Source organism: Orbicella faveolata, unplaced genomic scaffold (assembly GCF_042242905.1).
Source record: "Orbicella faveolata isolate gen_17 unplaced genomic scaffold, um_ofav_v1 contig_13, whole genome shotgun sequence".
Classification (NCBI taxonomy): Eukaryota; Metazoa; Cnidaria; class Anthozoa; order Scleractinia; family Merulinidae; genus Orbicella; species Orbicella faveolata.
The window spans coordinates 12,850,001-12,872,624 of record NW_028301540.1 but is presented as its reverse complement, the minus strand read 5'-3'; the positions used below and the strand labels follow the sequence as shown (position 1 = coordinate 12,872,624).

Sequence of the window (22,624 nt, the reverse complement as noted above, 5' to 3'; positions counted from 1 at the left end):
CCAATTAATCGTGAAATTATAACTCAGAAAGCTCACAATCCATCCCTTAAACGTCTAGTCAATATTTTCCAGTTGCCTCATAGGTCGACGACAATAGTGAACATTTCCCATTTTTGAAACTTCCGGCCGAGTTTTATTAATAGCAATGATTATTTCAGGCGTGTAAAACAATAAGCGGAAATCTATCACCTCTCGCGAACACGGAACCCTTGTAGATCCCTGTATTAAACCCTATCGGTCAATATAACAACTCTGAAAAAAACTTGTCAACTGAGAACTCTTCTCTCCATATCTAAAATTTTTATGTCAAATCATTTAACGTGTGACATTTGGACGAATATTTCATCAGAGCACTATAGATAATTTGTAGATAATCTTCATCCAATCTGACCAGAAAAGGTTCTAAGTTCGCGACGAATTATATAACTGTTTTATTTTTCTGGTAAAAGCGATAGAATGCCCACGCCATGTGAAGACTAATATCACTGATATCATTGAAATCAGAGTTGATGTCATTTTCCCTCAAATGTTTATTCAGCTTCAAGCATAAACACCTGAAGTAAATTTTGTGCTCAGTAAAAGTCTGCTAACAGCGTATCAAAAGATAAATGTTGCATATTATTATATAAATAGAATATTATATATTAAATATATATTATATAAATAGAAGAAAAGTATAATATGAGACTGGAGACTAAAATAACTCGCACGTTCCTAGTCAGTCCCCAGTTGTTGTATGTAATGCCTCAAAGTACGGATATGAGAATACAAAACTGTAAGAGAAAAGATATGTACATAGTGCAATAGAGAGGACAAAATATTACAAGTTTTCAAATGTTGTTCACACAGTAGATAAAGCTCCTTTTGTTTAGAGAAGTTGGAGACATTGAGATCTTTAAGTGGAGTGGAGATGTTGTCCAAGGAAGGAAAAAAGGATCAAGAGGTTCACTTCAAAGGCACTTAGAAAACATTATACAACACTTGCCATAACTACTCAATATTTCTACATGTTCTGGACCCCGTTTCTTCTCAAATTTAGGAGAGAAAGGCAAATTTGTGTTTCTGAATAAAAACCTTGAGAAAAATTATGCTCAGCTGCAGTCGACAAAGCAGTTTTAGCTAAAGTAACGTGAATTCCAGCAAAGCGTAACAAGCAGGAACGGGTAACAACTGGAGAACCAACATGATTACGTTTTTTATCTGACTCGGGTGCAATATCTCTATCCCATATGTATAATCTTTGTTACATTTGGACCTAAAGAACAGTGTTCTTTATTCAAGTGAATATATTCAACAAAGAACCGTTCAAAATAGGCGCAGAGGAATGGAAAAACATCTTATCTGGTTTTAGGATGTAACTCTTAACCTGAGAGCGGGCATAGTAGAAAATAAAAACGTAGTTTGCTAGTCAATGTAGCAATATTAACGTGTACGAGTATTTTCAACTATTACAAGAGACTTCCGCCTCATGAAAATGCATTAATTTTACGAGGCGCATAGGGAATATATAAGAGGCTCTCTTGCAGTTTTTTAGGAGTTGAAGAAAGCATTTTATATCGTGCTCTAATCCCGCCTGAGACGTTTCAGGTTTCAAAGAAAGGTAAGACATTTGTTGTTGTTGTTGTTTTCGTTTTTAGTTCCACACAACTTTCAGCTTTTATCAACGGAAGGATTCACGAGTCGAAGTTAATCTGAACGTTTTTTATTCTCAAATTCAAAATCATCGCCCAAGAATTTGCTCACCTAATATTCGGAGACATTAGCCAGTAATTCTGCGGTACATGTACACTAGTAAAACCTTTGTAAACTTTTGAAGCGATACATAACTGTCTATACAAACTTGAGCCTTCAAAGCAAAACAAATTATCAGGCTGCAAGTTATCAGGAACTGCAACAAATGAGAAGTGTCTAAAAGAACAGGTGCGCTATTCCTTGAAATATACTACGAAGTAAAAAGCAACTTGTGCCCGGGGAAAAACATAATGATAACAGGTCAGAAGAGGTTTTATTTTACTAAAAAGAAGAACGCATAGAGAATTTTTTGTCGTAGCTACCAAATATGACAAGGGGGCGTGATACGGAGAACAATTTTAGAAATTGAAACGATTTTATAAATTTACAAAACGTAATCAAATATCAAATAGCGATGTCCTGGATGTATTTGAATTTCAACGAGAGGGAACCATCGAGCCCCATCTTTTCATTAGGCATCTAACTTTCTTTCATTTTATCTACAGAGTTGGAATTTTAAAAAAGAAAAAAAATAGATAAATAAATACTAATAAGCAGCACACAGCAACAGATCTTGTCAACTTGCTTTATTTTCTCATATCCTCAAAAAGGCATAAACAAGATATCTACAAGAAATGCGCGCAGGATATGACCTAGATCCTGCGTAAGAGGTGCAGAGTTTCATTTTGGGGGTCGCAGATTTATCATTAAATCCAATACAAAATTTAATACATTGGCGGTCTTCCATCGCAGCGTATATTTCAGGTACTTGAGATTTCCTTCATGTTTTTGCCGTCATGATCTCACTCTCTAGGTGTTTGAAGAGCGGGCACTATGCTACCAATGGATCAGAATGGGAAACTTGACTTTGGTAAAAAAAAAAAAAAAAAGAAAAAGAAAAAAAGGACAAGTGCACAACCAGACAATTGCTCGTGAAATGTTTTCGGAGCGTTTAAAATACAAAAAAACAAGCTATAATATCAAACTATAATCTCCACTCCTAATTAGTGCTGTGCACAACACAACAACTCCTTGATTTTCTGTCTTTTAGTAATGATATTCGTTTTCTTCTCAGTCGATATTTTGTTGAGGATAGAACATCAGAATTATCATCATTTCCAAGCTTCCAAGAAATATCCACGGCTAGACTGTAATTAAAGGATATATGAGTTCGATTTCGGGGTGATTTCTAGAGGCACAACAATCTAAAGAGGTTGGACAATAGAGCACCCAGCGAAAATGAGTTGATTGTAGAGGCGTAGAGAGCAAATGGCACGGGCCATTAGGATGCTTTTGGGTAGTTCTCGCTCCAAGTTTTGAAAAGTCTTGTTGCAACGTTACGCTTCTTTCGTTGAGCTTTCTACTAATAAATTGTCTCTGGATCTCGTATTTCTCGGACTACTGTCTTGCACAATCTTCGTATAACCTCTACTGCTTCTACTTCTACTTCTAATTGACTAACAAAATGCACACGCACTTAAATACCATATGGGTAGTTAAGTGTGGGCCACACGGGACGAACTGACCTTCAAGGATTAAGGATCTTTTCAGAATACTAACCCAAACACTTTCACGCGACTTTCTGATTCAGAAGCGAACAACAAAGCTCTTGAAGCAAGCAATGGAGGCTAAAGTTTAGAAAACAAGAAATCTAAACAGGATCTTTGTGGAAGATACAGACGAAGGCCAGCAGACAAACCCAAACATGACTATCGATAGGTTATTGTTCGGAGATTAAGTACTCTCGATAGACCAACATAAACAACTTGAGGTCATAACACTGTGTGTGAGCATTCATGTTCTAAAATCAAGACTAACGTGGTATGAACCAAAATTCTAAATTCTATAAAAAAAATTAGTGAGATTATCAATACCACATTCCAGTTTTGGACTGAAACTAATCGCTAGCAGAGCTCACATCAAAGAGTCGCAATTTAAAACTTGTACAGCACATGGGTAATGATTACATACCTTTTTGACATGGAGCAGCATGTATTACTGCTTGTTTTTAATGAACTTTTTAAAACCATTCTATAGCTGAGTTTGAGACTTGCCGTCAACACTTTCCTTGACTCTCTCTCCTTTTTAACTCGTATACCACATGGATAATGCTTAGATAATCCTACGATTGGGAGAAGCGCTTATTATGGCTTGTTTGATAGATAATTGCCAAAAATAATTCCATAGCTGAGGTTGAGATAGCCTGATTCTCAGACGTCCGAGGTCGCTCAAGGCCCCTCTCTCCCTCTCCCGTCGGGAGACGAGAGACGGGTAGCGAAGGGGCCGTGAACGACCTCGGACGTCTGAGAATCAGGCTAAGGTTGAGATCGACTAGCCGCTAACACTTACAGTTTGTCCACCTAGCCACTAACGATTTCCTTTATTATCGTCAGGAAGTAATTCGGTTCAGTAAACATGCAAGCTTTGACTCTACTCTTAGCCTTTATGGCTCTGTCAGCGAGTTGTGATGCCTATTACCGAGTTTGTTATTACACCAACTGGGCGCAGTATCGACCATCTGGTGCAAAGTTCTTCCCAGAAGACATCGACCCATTCCTTTGCACTCACGTCATCTACTCCTTCGCCAAAATCGACGAAGGCAACAGGATCGCCATGTTCGAATGGAATGACAATCAAATGTACGTCCGGTTTAACAATCTGAAGCGACAGAACCCCAGGTTGAAGACACTTCTGGCCGTTGGCGGATGGAATCACGAGAGTGGGACAGTGAGTCCTTTTTCACGTATGGTGAGCACGGCAGCTAATCGGAATGTCTTCATTACTTCTGTCATCAGGTGAGCATCATCAACTCTGAGAATTTTCCATTGGCGCGTGAATAACGCGTAGTTTTTCCTTAAAATCCCAAAACAATAATAAGCGGACAGATAACGAGAATAGCGAAACGTAGTAAATTATTGCTAGTTTATGTAACGCTCGCTGCTCAGCTCTTGCGACTAGTGTGTCGACGCTTAGTCTTCTGTTAATCCCTGAATGACGGTTCCCATCGATGCTACATTTCTACTACTTAGGTCATTTTTCAAATCATTCCTCACGCTGTAAAAAGCATGCACCAATCGAGTACAACAGGCGTTGTGCAGCTCCGCAATTTAAGTTTCACAAAAAGGCTTGGCAGACTATTATGCGACCCGACCTGGCCACATTTCTATCCTCATTGACTGAAACGTCCCTTCGCTCGTTAACTACATCTTTCTCGTAGTCCAATAAGCAATGACAAATCGAGATCAGGAAATTACAACCTTCATGTGCCATTGCACGTAAACACTGAAGAGGAATGCGAGAAGTATGGGTTATTGACCAAGTGTAAGGTCAAGATGGTTGGATATTGGTCAAGTTTTTTTTTTTGCGTGTTTATGGACCGAGACGGAGTCGAGGTCCATAAACTCGCAAAAAAAGAACGAGGCCAATATTAAGGCATCTTGACCGAACAAGCTTGGTCAATAAAGGATTTATTATATGGCTTTCGGGGAAATTTTTGTTGCAAGACACGGCGGGTACTCCCGAGCGGAGATAGCTCCATCTTTCCCGCTCGGGTAGCCAACCACATCGTTATCACTAGTCACAATAGTGCATGATAGAGCGCCTAAAGATCTTGCCTAACATGCAAACGAGAACGATTGGATGAATCAGACCAGGGGCACAGGCAATAAAGGGAAAGTTTAACCGATTTATCCTATGAGAATAGTAGAAAAACGTAACCTCTCTGTGACTCCGGAGCACTTAAAAATGTTCCGCTGTTACATTCCTAGAGGTAACAGCGGAAACGTTTCTAGCACTAAGCAAGGAAAGCGATTATAAGGCCAACAAAATCACAGAAAGACTTGCCTAAAATTTCTAAGCAAACACACATATATATTTGCCTCAACGCGGATGAAAATGTTTTGGGGAAAAAGACAAGTTAGAGCAGGTGCAGAAACTGAGAAATATCTCATCAAGGTCCTGTATTACTCATATTAACACGCGATTGTTTAGGTTACTGAGACAGTATAACTTCGATGGATTTGACCTCGACTGGGAATACCCCGCAAACCGTGGTAACTCTCCACCACAGGACAAACAGCGCTTCACAGTCCTTTGCCAGGAGTTATTGACCGCCTTCAAGGCAGAGTCATTACAGAGCGGAAAGCGGCGCCTCCTGCTGACGGCAGCCGTGGCCGCTGGCGTGGAAAGAATTAATAAGGCGTATGAAATAAGCAAATTGGCGAGAACACTCGATTTTATCAACTTGATGACCTATGATCTTCGTGGAAGCTGGGATGGAAGAACAGGACACCACACTGCTCTGGAGGGTCCCCAAGGGGATACATTGACGGTCTCGTACGCAGTGCAGTATTGGATAAATAAGGTAGTCGTGATCGTATTTTAAAATAGCCAGGGATTGTGTCAGTTCAATCGCTTTTCTTTGTAGGGGATATAGTTGAGAAACCAATCTGTCGTTTTTCAATTTGCGCTGATCTTCGTAAAACCAATCCAATTCAGGAAACATGCTAGTAGTTACAAGCCTATAACATTTTACATTTCAACACTAAATTCTCCAATGTCATCATTGGCCAAACTGATCACTTGGTACGACCTCGGGTGGGTGCTTTCCACCGGGCTAGGTCTCCACCAGAAACACTCTTTTGTTGAAATATAGACAAAAGAATTTAAACGTGGTGTTGACGTAATGATGACAACACATTTCTCCATTAGGGTATGCCTAGCAAGAAAATCGCACTAGGACTGGCTACGTATGGTCGAGCGTTCAAGCTATCAAACCCGAGCCAAAATGGACTTGGAGCACCGGTCAGAGGCAGGGCTACTCCTGGGAGGTACACAAGGGAAGGAGGATTCCTGTCCTATTACGAGATCTGTCAGATGGGACTGACAGTGGTGCGGCACAATACAGTGAAAGCCCCGTATGGATACCTCGGTGATCAGTGGGTGGGATACGATGACAGGAGGAGTTTGGTATTGAAAGTGAATACCCTGATCAAAGGAAAAAATCTCCTCGGTGCCATGTTCTGGTCGCTGGATCTGGATGATTTTAAGGGTTCCTTCTGTGTCCAAGGAAGGTAAGTAAAGTTAGGTAAAACTAATTTCCTCTCCTAAAGAAGTAATAATATTTTCAACGGAGGGGTTACACAAGATCAAACATAATCTTGGTAAACTCTAGGTTCTTCAAGCCCCAGTAGGCCTATTTAGATCCTGATTTCAAACCACGAGAAAGCCGTGTTTGGTATCACTTATTCGGTTTTTCACCCTTTTGGTCGTATGCCTTCTTCTACCGTGTCTCAAGCTCATGGACTGTTTTTTCCCGTTATAGTAGAACAGTGCTAAAGCGTTTGTTTTGACAGGATGCCTCATTCAGGTTTATGATCAAAACTGTTGTCAATAGATTGCTTCCTCACAAAATAATTGTATAATCCTAACAGTATGTCTTTGAAAGTTAAAATGAGTTGTTCTGTTTTATTAGGTACCCTCTGATAAATGCAGTCAAGCAATCATTAGGCGGAGGAGCAGGACCCATTCCAACGGCTGCGCCTCCTCCCCCAACAAAACCCCAGCCCCCAAGCAATGCACCCCCCTCTGGATGCAAGGCTTTAGGACCCTGGAAAGGTAACACAGGAATGGATCAATGGTGTACCAACAACTGTGCCAGGGGGTATTGCCCCGCGTTTTTGTGCGCGTGCGCATAAAAAATTTACTTCAAGTTCTTGTGTGCGTGTACATAAAAATTCCACGTCTTCAAAATGCTAACTGACGCTTAGTAAAGTACAATGTCTGACTAAACATTGCAGCTTGATGAAATTATATGTAAAACGTTATTGCGACTGATGTGATGTGTTTTGGTACAGCTTTCCATTAAATGCAGTTCTCAAAAAAATGTTGTCTTCTATATGACTCTGTGGCTCCTTAATCATTAAGTTTCAACAGTATGAACATTGTATGTCCAGATGTTAAAACTTTGTGTAGCGGACACTAACATGAAAGAAAGGTCTTTCCACTGTATCAAACGTAGCTACGCTGCGCATGCGTCCGTCGCCACATAACCTTAGTGAGTTCGTGATAGTTCTCGTAGATGATGCAGAATGCAAGTGTATATATGAAAAATCATATATTAAAACTGCGGATGAAAAGATATGAATTGCAAAAACATCAGTGGTAATCAAAGTTATATACACGACTTAACCAGCTGTGAAATTAAAGCCTGAAAAAAAAATCAGGCTTGAACGGGATTCGAATCCATAACCTCTGCGATACCGGTGCAGTGCTCTACCAACTGAGCTATCAAGCCAACTTGGAGCTGGTCACATTGTGAGTTCGTAGTATGCCCGTAGATGGTGAAGAATGCAAATGAATATATGAAAGATCAAGCCTAAATTTTCAAGGTTTAGTTTCACAGCTGCTTAAGTTGTGTGTATAACTGCGATGATCGTTTATGTCTTCATATCTATCTCCGCAGTTGAAATGTATGATCTTTCATATATTTCAACTGCGGAGTAAGATTTCAACTTACATATCATTATCATATACAGTCGAACCTCCGGTTGCGACCACCTCTCGTAAGCGACCACCTCTCCTCAGTGATTGGTTTTCCAGAATAAAAAAAGTTTCCAAGTCAAATCACTTTATTTGGAACCTCTTGTAAGCGACCATCTCTCGTAAGCGACCGCGACCACTTTTAGAGCAAAAAGTTTGAAATTTTCGTTTGTTTTAAACTCCCGTAAACGACCATTTCAGAGATAATAGAGCGGAAATTGCATAATAAGGAGTTGTAATCTTGGGTTGTCCAAGAGACGGAAATTCTCAATGGGAATTACCGGAACTTTTTCTCGAAATTGACTTTCCGCAAGGAAACACAGTTAAAATTTTAAAGAAAAAATGCACATACACTGTACTTTATCAGTCTTAAATGAGGCAAACGTTTGACTCAGTATGGTTTAAGTTCTCGTAAACTGCCACCTCTCGCAAGCGACCACCTAGTTGCTTGGCATTTTGGGTGGTCGCTTACGGGAGGTTCACTGTACTTCATATAAAAGACATGATCAGCCAAAAATAGGAACATAACAATGAATTAAGGCCGATTACTACGTAGAAAGCTTAACGGGATAACGACATGATAGAGTCCAAACTGGAAGCCAAGAATTTGAACCGTGGACGGCTGTTTCAAACCTGGTTGGGTCTCGTCAATTCTCAGGTCTCAGGTCAACGCTTTCTTATTAAAATCTATTCTAATTTTAAACTTATGGACGCAGAACGTACAATGTATAAGCTATAATCAACATTCAGTTTATCTTTTTTCACTCTTAGAAAGTTGCGAGGAAACTTTCCCGTCCGATTTACACTTGTTCTCTTAGACGACTTTCAACTAGCACCGGCTTTGGATCAACGCTGTTCCCCTTATAAATTTACCCTTCAATGACTTCGTCACGCCTTCCAAATTTACCTCTGCTGCAAATGTATAAACTGCCCTACTCCGAAACCAATGGAGTGAACTTGCGCTCGCTAAATTAATACTAAAGCTATCAATGAATCGCCCTCCACATCTCTCATTGGTTTTGTCGTGTTAAATTCACAGTTGTTTTTTTTCTAGATGTACTTATCTGATATTATTACCTCACAATTCAATTAGACAACTTCTGTAACTCCGTTACAGAAATAGAGATATCACTAGAACAATAGAGATATCACTAGAAAATGTTTCAAAATAACGAAGCGTTTGCTTTTCTTGCAGCAATCGGTTTCGTTACGCTGGGGTCAAAGGTCACGTTTTCAGGGAGAAGTGCTGCATTTAGTTCGCTACCTCAGCACTCGCAATTTTATTTACCCAAAAGTTTTATTTCACTAATTTGAAGAAGAAACAATGCTTTTAGACCAAACTAGTCGTTTTGGTAAAAGCCGTGTACCAGAGCGCCTTTTTAGCATTTGAAAATAGGCGAAATGTAGACCTCTGTTAAGCTGTCTTGGGTCGTTAATTTAGAAAATTCGTTAAATATTTTAGTTCCAATCAAGTCGAGATCTATTTAGCTCTAAATATACAAGAAAGGAAGAACATATACGGCGTACAATCAGTTTTTAATGAAAATTTTTACTTTTCAGTTTACGAGCATCTGAATATGTCGCTCATTTTCGATCGATTTTGGCCGATTTGGGGCATCGAAAAGAAAAAACTGCGTAAAAAAAATAATTTTTGATTTATCGAACTTAGAACAATGTTTTTTAACCAGTGCCCATAGGGCTTCCTTCTGGGCGAGTGTAAAGAAATTCCATCTTTTTTTTTATTTTTTTATTTTTTGCCATTTCCAAGTCTAGTTGATACTTAGGCGAAGCTGCTTTCAGTGGTACAAGGACCCCTCTCTCTCCTCCCACCCTCTCCTCCCACCCTGCTCTCCTCTTAGAGTCCTTCGCACGACTTGCAGACCTACCAACGTGGTCAGCGGCCGGGGATTCAAACAGTGGCGGATACCATGACAACGGTCAGCAAGAGATCATTAATGACGACCAAGTTCGTTTGCATGTTGCAGTGATGACTTTAGAAGAAGTTCTAATCACTTTACAAATCTAGAATGTAACAAGAGCTCAGGAAACTGGAATTTTAGCTGTCAATAGCTTTTCGTGTCTTCAATATGGTGGAAAAATCCAAACCCGCGGCTAACGCGGAGAAACAGGAGACTCTTGCTAAAAGACCAGGTTTGTGCAGGTGTTTCATAACTATTTTATGATGAACGTTGTTATTCAATTATCGTGGCGACTGATGGTTTATGACTTGCGGAGATAGTGGATTGCCCTCTTATTGTGTGTCTTGAAGAGTTGAGTCAGAAGATTTGAGCGCGATAGAAAAGAGTTAACGAGTTCTTTCCTATGGCTGTCAAATCTTCTGACCTCTTTCGTCAAGCGTTTGAAGCTGTTTACATTTATAACCAGTTAAAATTGTTACGGACACTATTGTAGTTTAATTTTCATCATATGTCAAAGATCTTTAGATTTTTGAGACACTCGCATTCCATCATGAAACGTTCTATTTTACTTTGTAATTTTATTTTTAATCCAAGCCCTCTCATTTAAGAAAATGGTTGAAACTTAACCCTGCGAGGGTTATCTCTCGTTCGGCGTAGGAGAAACCAAATGCCCGCAGGGTAGGTTGAAATTTATTCTTATAAAACAAATACCTATCTGACTGTTTATTACTGACGCTGCTGAAAAAATTACATATAACCAGTAATACCTGCTTGTGCTTCAGTAAATCTTGTAAAGCTTTTTGTGGGCTTATGCATTATAAATCCACAAGGGATGACACTTAACAGTATTGAAGAAACTGTGTAGCGTCTTTTAAACTACACGTAAATGTTAAAAATATTGTTGACAAGACGCTTAATGGCAGTATAAATCAACCAATGTTTCGGCATTACTGCCTTCTTCGTGGTGTTACACCCAGACCTCCTGGAGCATATTTTGCCCTACAGGTAGACTAGGTACTAGTAATATTACTAGGTACTAGTAGTACCAAACTCATTTATTATTGTACTTTTATCTTTCTATTAGTTGCTTATTCATAAGACTAGAATAACCAACCCAATGGAATAACACTAGCCATAAGCCCACAAGTACGCGTTGCGGATAGTTTATTTCAGATAGATTCAAGCCAAACTTATACATACACGTACATGTATCTCGAGAAGCTTGTTCATTGGTTCATGGTTCTGACAATTGTTAATTAATTCCAGCATGGCATTCTTGTAAAACAGGCTTAAATTTAGTTTACTTTTCTTTAATAGTTAGCAATATTATTAAAGTGCCTGTGAAGTAAAAAATAATTGCTGCTGATTTGAAAGGTTTTTCAGAGTAAAGAAGAATGGCGTTTTCCTTTTTGGAATATCTTTTTTTGTTTTAGAGATATTCACGTTTTTGTATTTTGAGTGATGACGTCATAGGTGGTTCCACAAAAACAGTTCAACACTCAATCAAGAATATCTCTAGAAATATTAAAGCAGTGTTCTTTAAACTTGGCACCAGAAATGTACATCATAAAAGAAACAAAATGACACCCATTATGCCATCGCCATGACAACAGTTATGCCGCTGGTCCTGTTTTAATTAAAACTAAAATTCCCAGATTTTATCTAATACTAGGATCATCCACTCCCAACAATCTAATGGGGAGAGTTAAGACAATATGGGAACCATGTGTGTTCCAAGCAAGACCCGCTGTCCCTTCTCAAAGGGTTGCAAATAGGCATATTTGGTTTTTCACAGAAAGAGACTGGAGCCAAAAGTGTTGCCATGGCAACAACACAGAAGGTGTCATTCTGTTTCATTTGTGATGTACATTTCTGGTGCCAAGTTTGAAGAACACTGCTCCAATATTTCTAGAGATATTCTTGATTCAGTGTTTTACTGTTCAAGTGGAACGATTTATGACGTCGTCACTCTCCTCATTTGCATAATACAAAAACGTAAATATCTCTAGAACAAAAAAAGATATTCCAAAAAGGTAGATGCCATTCTTCTTTACTTTGAAAAGCCTTTCAAATAAGCAGCAATTATTTTTTTCTTCATAGGCACTTTAAATTATAGAAGATTAATCTGTATATATAGTCTTTCGTAATAGCTTTTATATTAAATTGTTAATGCCTGATGTATTTACCGTGTTTTTAAATAAAGATGGTGATGATGATGATGATGTTTACAGGGAAGAGAGATAGGAACAGGCGGCGGGGGCAGGGGGAGCTTGGGGAGGTCAGATCATAAAAATGTCCCTAAGGCTGAACCTCTGAAGTCCCACACACTAAAATATATGTTCCACCTGACTACTAACTGATGCCATCTGTCATGGAACTAACTACAGTGACAATGAAACCTTGGACTCTCTGTATGGACTCTAATATTATGGATAGGTTATTTCGTCTTAGAATTGTTGTACAATGCATTCTCTAACTCAATAATGCTGACACCTTCCAGTGTTCGAGATAAGTGAGGGGCCTCAGCTGGTCAAAAGCCCAACAAGGTCAGCTACCTGGCCCGACAAATAAATAGAAAATTTAGTATGATTTGGTGGGAACAGTGGGAATTGACCCTTGGAATTCCTTATTGACACCTTGCATTGAAAAATTGTGTGAAACCATAACCATCATGATATGGACACTCGGCCCTGGCCTTTTGTTATTTTATTATTTTAGAGTTCCACTGTATAATCTATTGACTTACTGTATGAAGCATGCCCCATCAACAGCAGTATAACTGTTTTTCACTGTTTCTCATACTATAGGTATATTGAAGAAGAAGTCAAGCCCATCACTGGAACCTGTCCCTGAGTTTGCAGAGTCCCGTGAGATTCAAAGAGCAGATTCTAACTTAGAAATTGTTGAAAGTGAGGTGTGTGCGTAATTTTCAAAGGAATGTGCAGTTAATGTGTACAGTTGTTTCAGCAAATTTAAACAATGTGTCTGTTAAGATATAAAGTTAGTGAATATGTTTGTGAACTGGATGGCATTTTAGCTCATTTTTGTCACTCTCTCTGGTCCGGTTACTGTTAAGGTCCTCCCTGAGAAGAGAGTTCTAGGAGTGTGGGCTCATTTCCTCTCACAACAGCTACACATAGCATGGTTATCCAGCCTACATGGCATTTCCTTTAAGACCAATGAATTCTATGTTTCACTTTATTGGAAGACTAAAGTGTTAAAAGATTGAGTTTTCTCAGATGTTTTGAGAATTGTTTCCCCCTCTGAAAACTTCCTCAAATCCATGTGCTGCCCAGTTTTGTATCCTTAAATTGCTTCTTTTTTTTTTAGCAATATTTATACTGACAATTTTTTTTTAGAGAACTTCAACACCATATGAAGAACAACAGAAATTCAAGACACTCTGTGAAGGAGTGCAGAATTGTCTGGCTTTGTTTCAAACTTCACTTTCTGAGGTGGGTACTACCATCTTTTTAATTCACATTAAAAAAATTCATCAGAAGTTTGTTCTTAAGAAAGACCAGGCTCCTTAATAGTGGTGTACTGCTCCTTCATTTTCAACCCAGTCTAACTTCATACAATGTTATAATTATTGTATTTATTATTATTCTGTGTATAAGAGAACCTGTGTTCAAAATAAACTCTAATGGTGGCACTGCACACTAGCTGATTTTTTGTCAGCCATCGAAAAATCTTCACCTGTCGGCTAGTGTGCGGTGAATTCAGACAAGTCTGCAACAAGATCGGGGCTTGTCGGGTGATATCTGACAGTGCTCAAGCTCAAACGTCTTGTCGGCCTTGTCGACTAGTGTGCGGTGGACCAAGACAATTTATTGGGGCTCGCACAAGGATTTATTTTATGGTTAATAAAGAACACCAGAAAATGATAATGCAAGATAATGCCATCCAGTTGGGTAGCCAATCACAGTGTGGGACTTGGTTCACCTTAGCTTGCTTGGTCTTGGAGCTAGCCTGAATGGCTGATATGTAATAAGCACATCAGTAACACTGAATAAGGAACTTAGTTCATTGTATTCTTAATTTTGTTTTTTGTTTGTTTTGTTTGTTTGTTTGTTTGTTTTTTTGTTTATTCAGTTGTTGACTATAAAAGATGAGCTTCTGAAGGTAAGTTACAAGATTGCTACTGACAGAAATATGAAGTGCAAGGAAAGTACGCTTGCAATGTACTGGTCATGTTGCAGGGTCAAGATTATTGCCCGAGGTGTGCATGTATATTCATGCACATACTGTTATAAAACACAAAAAATTAAATAAACATGTGTTTTATCAAAACAATTTTTTCAAACACCAAGAAAGAGTCGAGGATACAGTGTACCACATGTCCAGTTTATGGAGGGGAGTTCATTTGAGAAGCTAGGGGTATTTAGAAATGTGGTAAAGTACTGTAAGTTTGGAATCTTCAGTTTATTTCCTCATTCAAAGAGAAAATAAGGGAGAAAATGGATAATGCAATCTTGCCTGCTTGGGCAGCCAATCACAGTGTAGGATATGGTTCATCTTGCCCATTCATGGAGCTAGCAAGACATGTAAATAATAAATTTGGTGTGTATTTGTAGAGCCTAGAGACTTTCTGAAACAATGCTCGTAATGAAACAAGAAGAAAAGCTGGTATAAGATGTGAAATTCAGCTTTTCACTTGCCATTAATTAATGTCAGCTACATATACATAGCTTCCCATCTGTTATCCATATAGTTATATATGCTTCAGCAAGGATTTTGAAAGCTGTCTTGACTAGTATGTTAATCTTGATGGGATCACCATCTATTAGTTGTGTGAATTCTTGTATTGGGGTAACAGTTGTTTGTAAAATATAGTTTCATGTCAAGATGTTATTTTACAGCATGCTTTACCACCAAGTTTGCTTTTGAAAATTGCACTGGTCACTGGAAAATTATTTAGAAGGTAATTATAGTAACCTCTGAGCAAGATTCCAATAATAATATTATAGTACAGTGGAATCCCATTTTTTTGAACCTTCAAAAGACACAACAATTAATTGGTTTGATATACTGGGTAGCACAAGAAATCAGGGATACAATTACATAACTGAGGAGATGGAAATTTACTCTGGTTCAAGTTATCAGGAGGTATAAAACACGAGGATTTGAGAAATTGGGATTTTCACTGTACATACTGTACGTGTACATCTGAGTTTGCAATATCATAAGTTTTCTAAACACAGATACACACACTGTAGGGCTGTGCTCTTAAAGTGCCCGGCTGCCAAAGACAACTAACATTTGCTGTTAGATGACTTGAAAAAATTCTTTTTTATATACCCTTAAGTGCTGGGCACCCAGGATTTCATGGTCAGGAACCTTTGGCTGAGCTCCTCATAATTTTTCTTAAACCACAGCCCTACAGATCACTAGACGAGACCTCTCTCATCCACAGAGGCTTCCTAGGGGAGGTGGAGGTGGAAGGGGAGTGGGGAGTGGGGAGAGTGCATGTTGTGGGGAGGGGGGGGGGGGGAGAAAAGTACTCCCTGCCTTTAAACTACATGTACATGTACTAGCTTATACAGTGTAGCCAGCAGAAAAGAGGCCTTTGTCAAGGAGAGAGAAATGAGACATTTCAAGGATCAACATAATCAGTACACTAATTTGAAAATTCTGAACAATGCTTTGAATAAGTGGCTAATCAAAATAACGACTTTTTTTTTTTTTTTTTGCACTGTGCATGCAGCAGCTACTGTAATTAGAATTACCATTTATAATTAGTGGGTTCAGACTTCAGACCTCAGACTGGGGTGATCAAGTCAATTTCAAATCATCCTACAGTGATCTGTATCTGACATGGACATGTTACAAATCATGTTTCCACAGTGCACGGCATAGCACTGTACCTTTGCTCTATGGCGGGGTCACTCTTAATCAGCCTGCTTCCACAAAAAACGTAAATTACTGTACCCCAAAAGAGAAGCGACTTTGATCCATATAAAACACCATCTACATTGCAGAGACGAGTTTATTTCTCATTCTTTAAGCATACCAAGCAAAAAGGATGAAATTGCAGTCATAATGAAACAAAAATACAGTTTGACTTCACTCCTGCTCCTGCAATCCACTCAGTGAATCCCTTTGTGTGAGGTAATCTGCATCTGCAGGGGTGTATGTGTAACCTTTGTGCAAGTGAACAGACTGGGAACATTGTCATTATGGAGCCAACTGGCCATCAACTGTTTTCTTTGTTGTTGATTGATTTGTTTCTTGTTTGCCTGTGCAGTTCATCAGATCTCAGCGTTCCTATCACCGAACTGGTGCGGATGGTAAAGTTGTACTCCACACCTTGGGAGACAAAGAGTGCTGCACTGAAAAAACTTCATGAAGATTACGAAAAGTAAGAAGCAGCATGTACACTGTACCGCACAGGGCTACCCTGTTTAAATAGGGTTGACTAGATACATTGCATATTTGTGTAGAGTATGTGCAGTAATTGCCTAGTTGTTTTAAAATGTATGGTCAGGCTTACAATTCATCTCTTTAAATCCTAGAGCTTTGCCACTTATTAACTTGAATATGATCAATAACACCTTGTGCCATGTTTACCAGTGTGTGTTCCTGTTTTCTTGTCTATTTGCCCGCCCATTCATGATTGGACATTAATTTTATAACCATATTATATCTAATTAAATTCATATAATTAGTACACAATGGAATAGATGAATTCACTTTTTCAAACTATAAAGTTCTACATGCACCAGGGTTACAGATGTTTTCAAGGTGGGGTGTCAATGAGGAATATGATCTGGTCAACCCTTCTGCTCCCAGCAATCCAAGTCATTATTAATTTTCTATTACTTTGTCAGGTCATATAGCTGACCTTGTCGGGGTTTTGACCTGAGACCCCTTACTTATCTGGAACACTGCAATGTAAAATAAAATGGCACACAATACTCACTGCGATCTGTTATAATTTCATGTCACTCTACAGCAAACAAAGACAATTGAATGTTGCCTTACAGAAGCTTGTTCTTGTTGGAATTCAGGTGCACAGTTTTCCTTGTATTTGTTCATACTGTTAGTATAGGTTGTAACACATCCGGCAGGGGGGGGGGGGGGTGGGTACTCCCTTATATGGGCTACATGTATATAGGTATGTGCAGCCCCAAAGGGTATGGTTTTTCAGCCGTTTTGGTCATAAATAGGGTATCGATCTTAGCTGATTTTGCCCATTTTGGTCATAAATAGGGTGTGGTTTTTGCACTCTAGCCTTGATATGGGTATGTTTGTAAGAAGAAGCCACTTTTCCGTCATTATCAAAGAGGAAATCAACAAAAGCCCTTCACAAATTATGTTTACGGTAATTTAACATTGGTCTGAACTAGGGAACTATTCATAACGCAGGTCTGAAACAGGGTTTTGGTTTAAGACTCAGGTCATAAATAGGGTTTCGAATTTTTGGTCAGGTCACAAATAGGGTAGGGAATATCACAGATTTTAGTCATAAATTGGGTAAGGGTTTTGGGACGCGGGCCGCACACCCCCACCCAATTTTTCCAGGAGTACCCCCGCCTGGGTAACACACTGCAAACAGAATTGGGAATGCACTATTGATTGCAAAATATTTTTTAAACAGGCGTGGTGTATGCGTCTCCTAGAGGAAGTAATAAAAAGGTGTTACATAACTATGTGAAAGTCAAGTTCTTTTAGTCCATTTAAAACTGTATCTTTATTGTACAGAGTGAAAGGCTAGCTCAAGAGAGAAAAGTGCTGAACTGGGAGAAGCTTTTCTCTAAGATGATGGTAGGTACTTTTCATAAACAAATTATATGTTTAATCCTGGTTAGTTTGAACGGCCGGTTTGCTGCATTGTGACAGGCCTGTACGATTTGCTTCGACTGAAACAAGTGGAAAAGGTTATTACATGTATAACATGAAAGAAATTCAATTCTGCAATAATTCTATGAAGTCCCTGAAATGCTTTTAAAAGGGCTTATGAATTATTGAAGTGGAGCAAGACAAGTCACCTAGAAAAGAGGTTTGCATAAACGAACGAGCGAACGAACGAACGAACGCACAAACAAACAAACGAACGAACGAACGAACGAACGAACGAACGAACGAACGAACGAACAAGCGAATAAACGAACGAACGAGCCAACAAATTCAGACTGACAGATCAGTCAGGAAGCAGCCAAAATCTTCAGGTTTAAGTCAGTGGCAATCACTTGTGAAACAATTCTGTTGCACCCAGTACAAAGACAAAGGAGTAAATTGATACATGTATGAGCTTTAAATACAGTGTACATGTACATATCACATGTATTGACACTCACATTTTCAAAAGGCAGTACTGCATTGGTTAACGCTGTCTCTGACTGAGTGAATGCAGAATTGTTTTGCCTTAAAAATATCAATTGAAGGAACACCACTGTGAAAGTCTTAAGATTTTCTGAACTGTAATGGCTTTTTTATCATGTAACGTTGCTACTCTCCCGTGCATTTCTCAATCTCCTTCCAGGCTTTGGGATAGCGAGCCAATCAATTGAGAACATTGAAATACTGAACATACTATTTTATCTGTTTTCCAGACATCAAAGGCGCATGGGTACCGCTGGAAATTTCTTATTGAATCTTTCAAAGAGAAAGTGAAAACAGGGTAAGAATGCGCCTTCCAGTAAATCTGTGACCTTGCGCTGCAATTGTGTATCTATATACATGTACTTTGCGGAAGAGAGGATTCGGCTGCGCTTGCCGAATCGGTTTTTCTTTTGCGCTCATCTGCTCGCTTCAGCAACCTCGTTCCCAGGGTCTCTCATCTTACCGCCCCCTGGAGCGAAAGATGAGAGACCCTGGGAACGAAGTTGTCGCCTCGGTAGCCTGTTCGCGGGCTAGTGTACTTCAAGGATTTTTTGAATATTCTCAAAGGTCGGAAAAGATCTTAACGAAGATCCTCTTGCAGGTCTACATTTGAGGGGCTTTACCAAAATTCGGTAGGGGTTCTAGAAATATCTTATCTTTATGAACCCTCGAGATTCTTGGCCAAAAAGTCCTCAGGGTCTTCAAATATCTTGAGTATCCTACGACAACAAAGGTTTTTCGTAAGGGCAAGTCTCAAATTGTAATATTGTTCTTCTTCACGTATCAGTTAAAAACTTCTGATTAAGCGAACAATTTTTTTTTTTAGCCAAAACCAGTATTTATGCAGTGGTCAACTGACTATGCATTGTATACCGGATTTTGTCTTGTAGAGAAGTTTATGTGGCCGGCACAAGCACAGATGAAGAGGCTGGTAAGATTCTCAAACCTTCCTCGTGTTTTTTCTGTTTTACGTTACAAAAGATAAGAAATTCGGGGAACTTTGTGGACGGAGAATTTTGATGCTGCAATAAAAATATCAGTGAAAAAATATCAGCAATAAAAATATCATTGAAAAATATCAGATGCTATATTTGTAAGGGACCGTGAGCTATTATTTATGACTGTAAATTGGCCATGTAAACGACGGAACCTGTAGTGCAGCGTGTGCCAAATTTTCGAAGCTTGAGGAACTGTTCCGATCTGTTCCGACGGCGTCAAGGGGAAAAAGCGATGTTACGTTCTGTCACGTTTGCACGTGACTTCACTCTGATTTCTTCCTCTTCGCTGGTACATTTCCGATATTATTGTCAAAAAGAAACCAACCATGTTTCCATTTTAGGTACACTGTTATAGATCATAAAAATGCACCAAACAATCGAACAACAGAAATAATGTTTTCCTGAATTTTAACCTCGTGTTAACTGGATTTAACCTGAGGATAGATTTGAATAAGTTACCGAGTGGCCGGGTTGTTCAAAGCTCTATTAAGCTAACCCAGGATTAGCGAGAATTTTAACTTCAGTTTTGTAACTTTTCGGTGATGTTTTCTGTTGACACTGTTTGTCCTTCAGTTTTTAGTTTGAGTAAGCCCAAACTACACAAAACATTAGCAGTAAAAAAAACATTGTTAGACAGGAAAAATTAACGCTTCGTTAAGTTTTAATATTGGGTTAGCGTGAACCGGCTTTCGAACAACCCAGCCCTGCAGCTGGGTCCTGGCTGACCTTTGTACATGGAATAATCTACAATGTACACGTACATCTATGGAAGGAGATTCTTTACAACAGACACATCTTGTTTGTAAACAGAACGAGAAAAACAGAAGAGTGAGCGAGAACTGGAATCCATAAGAAGAAGGAGTATGTACAGAGACACGGCCGCTAAGAGAATCATGAGAGAGTCACTTGGTGGAACAAGCGCAGAGAAACCGGTGAGCCTCACATGAAGTATGAATACTTTTTTGTGAAGTTTGAGTGTTTCTCAAATGAATTTGGATGAATTGTTGAATTTTTACGCGGACGCTTTTGAAGTTAACCCGGAAACTGACATCCCACTTGATCTGGAGAATCCAGAACCAGGCAACATCCTGCCGTAGACAACACTTGTAGAGCTTAATCTTTCTAATGGGTGATATCAGAGTTGCCTTTTGCCTCGAGTCTTCGTGCGAAACTATTCATATGAAAATATGTTGCCCCTACAAGTTCATTCTTTTGCAAATCAAACTTATTTTCATATGAAAGGTTTTGTACGAGGTCTAGTTCTGAAACAGAGGCGCAAGGAAAGGCCCAGTGCTTGCTGATGTTCGTAAGGGCAAAGTTTGTGAACTCCTGCTCGATTCGGCTTAATTGTATTGTCATTATCCTTAAGTCTGTGTACCGGCTTTTCTGTTCTAGCCTCCGTCGTTTCAAGACAAGGATATGGGCGTTATTTCAGAAGATGACCACGTGAGCGATACCGAGTTGGGGAGCATCGCACAGAGAAGTCCAAGCCCTGAACGACGAAGTCAACGAACCAGCCCCACAAGGATCACCGTCACGCCTGATAAGACGGAGTTGTAAGCATTGTTCAACTAGACATACATGTACATGTTTACGTTATTGAAGAGGCGTGCACGTGAGGTCCGTATTGAAGAAAAATTGGGCGAGTTCTTTCGAGATCGTAAACCTGAAAAAACAAAAAAATAAAAACAAACCAATCAAACAGACAAACACACTAAAGAGACCAGTCTTCAAATTCTCCAATCCGGGCCGAACAAGCTAGTTCAATAAGGTATCTATTATATGGCGCTTTTTAATCTGCTGATAAATTGATGTGTCTCCGCGATCCATTCTCGGTAAATGCGCGCGTGAAAGAATGAAGTATTTATTCACGTTTCTCACTTCGTTGTTGTGAACATTTACCTGGAATTGTCTTCCAAACATGAAGGTAAAAAGATTTCTACTTAACAAAAAACTGTTTATTTTGTGCAATGAATTGAAAAAGCAATTCGCCGAAATTAACTCGTGAGCTACGGAGGGAACATATCAGAATTTTCCTTTTCATCACGGGCCAGTTTAGCCATATAGTACTGATCAGTATTGAATTTCTCAATTGTACCATCCATGTAGAGTTCAATATAAAGGTTATGAGAATTGAAGAATGCACCTTTTCCCCAGCGTTTGCGGTTTAACCTGTCGAAAATGAAGCCCAAGAAATCGCCATCATTAGTACCATAGTTAATAGAGGGACTGGGATTTTAGGGCAACCATGTAAAAAAAAGAGTGGCAAAATTTTTACTGTTTATTGTTTTCTTTCTTTGACAGGAAACCAGGACGATCACTGGTGGGAGAAAAGGGAGGTACATTAACTCCTTTCGTTATTATTTTGGGAGCCTTCCTGATGTGTTATAACCTGTTCCAGGCTCTCTGTTTGTGTGGGATCATTCTCGTCTCCCTAGCCCTTTTCGTTCCTCTTAGCGGGCGGGGCCTTGGCTGGCTAAGAGGAGCGAAAAGGGCTTTGTGGACGAGATTGGTGTGGGAAGCGATAAGGGGAACGAGGCGAGCGCGAGAACCAGAGGGATCTGGGGAAGAAAGTTCCTTTCTCGCCCCACACCCCTCGCTACTTTCCAGTCGTTCTCCGCGTTGTATCCCTGTCAGCACCCCACTGCTGCATGTAAGCGTACGCCTGGAACGGGCTAGATGGCTTAGTGTTACTAATTGTTGAGCTCTGGCTTACAAATTCAAACCTTAACTAGGTTCTGTGTTGATACCGACGTTTCCAAACACTGATGCAGGTTATGCCTGAACCTTCTGACTTAAATGTAAATATGGAGTGCTGTAAGGTCTAACACAGCTTACAGCACTCCTTATTATCCAGCTGCAGCGAATACCGTCCAAATAACAGTACAAATATACAGCGATATTGTACAGTTATTTTGTACAGTAGAAAACCTGTTTGCCGTACAGGTTGGCGCGCGCACGCAAAACTGTCACACTCTCCCTCTTTCATTGATAAATTTATTGACTACAGCAGTTGGATAATAAATTTCTTTTTGTATGTTTTGATATGTAGTATTGCTTTATATTTTTACTCGTTGTTTGTATTTTGACTCGCCCTACGGGCTCGTCAAA

General features: G+C 39.4%; 2 protein-coding genes across 2 annotated transcripts in view; both read left to right on the top strand.

Moving 5' to 3' along the window:
• The first annotated feature begins 1,548 nt into the window (after window positions 1–1,548).
• LOC110054643 (chitinase-3-like protein 1) lies at window positions 1,549–7,615 on the top strand. The gene is made up of 5 exons (XM_020760993.2): window positions 1,549–1,600; window positions 4,125–4,526; window positions 5,722–6,094; window positions 6,442–6,803; window positions 7,205–7,615. Exons 2-5 carry the CDS (start codon window positions 4,147–4,149, stop codon window positions 7,425–7,427), a joined length of 1,338 nt encoding a protein of 445 aa, XP_020616652.2. The 5' UTR covers window positions 1,549–1,600; window positions 4,125–4,146; the 3' UTR covers window positions 7,428–7,615.
• Window positions 7,616–9,982: 2,367 nt separating this feature from the next.
• Window positions 9,983–22,624, top strand: part of LOC110054652 (uncharacterized) — a 27,167-nt gene continuing 14,525 nt past the window's right edge. The window contains exons 1-13 of the mRNA XM_020761000.2: window positions 9,983–10,422; window positions 12,998–13,104; window positions 13,550–13,645; window positions 14,286–14,315; window positions 15,053–15,114; window positions 16,438–16,551; window positions 17,146–17,200; window positions 17,895–17,957; window positions 18,746–18,813; window positions 19,406–19,446; window positions 20,324–20,445; window positions 20,909–21,069; window positions 21,818–21,852. Of these exons, the coding sequence (XP_020616659.2) occupies window positions 10,359–10,422; window positions 12,998–13,104; window positions 13,550–13,645; window positions 14,286–14,315; window positions 15,053–15,114; window positions 16,438–16,551; window positions 17,146–17,200; window positions 17,895–17,957; window positions 18,746–18,813; window positions 19,406–19,446; window positions 20,324–20,445; window positions 20,909–21,069; window positions 21,818–21,852 (1,018 nt within the window). The 5' untranslated portion in view covers window positions 9,983–10,358. The remainder of the gene's footprint in view (window positions 10,423–12,997; window positions 13,105–13,549; window positions 13,646–14,285; window positions 14,316–15,052; window positions 15,115–16,437; window positions 16,552–17,145; window positions 17,201–17,894; window positions 17,958–18,745; window positions 18,814–19,405; window positions 19,447–20,323; window positions 20,446–20,908; window positions 21,070–21,817; window positions 21,853–22,624) is intronic.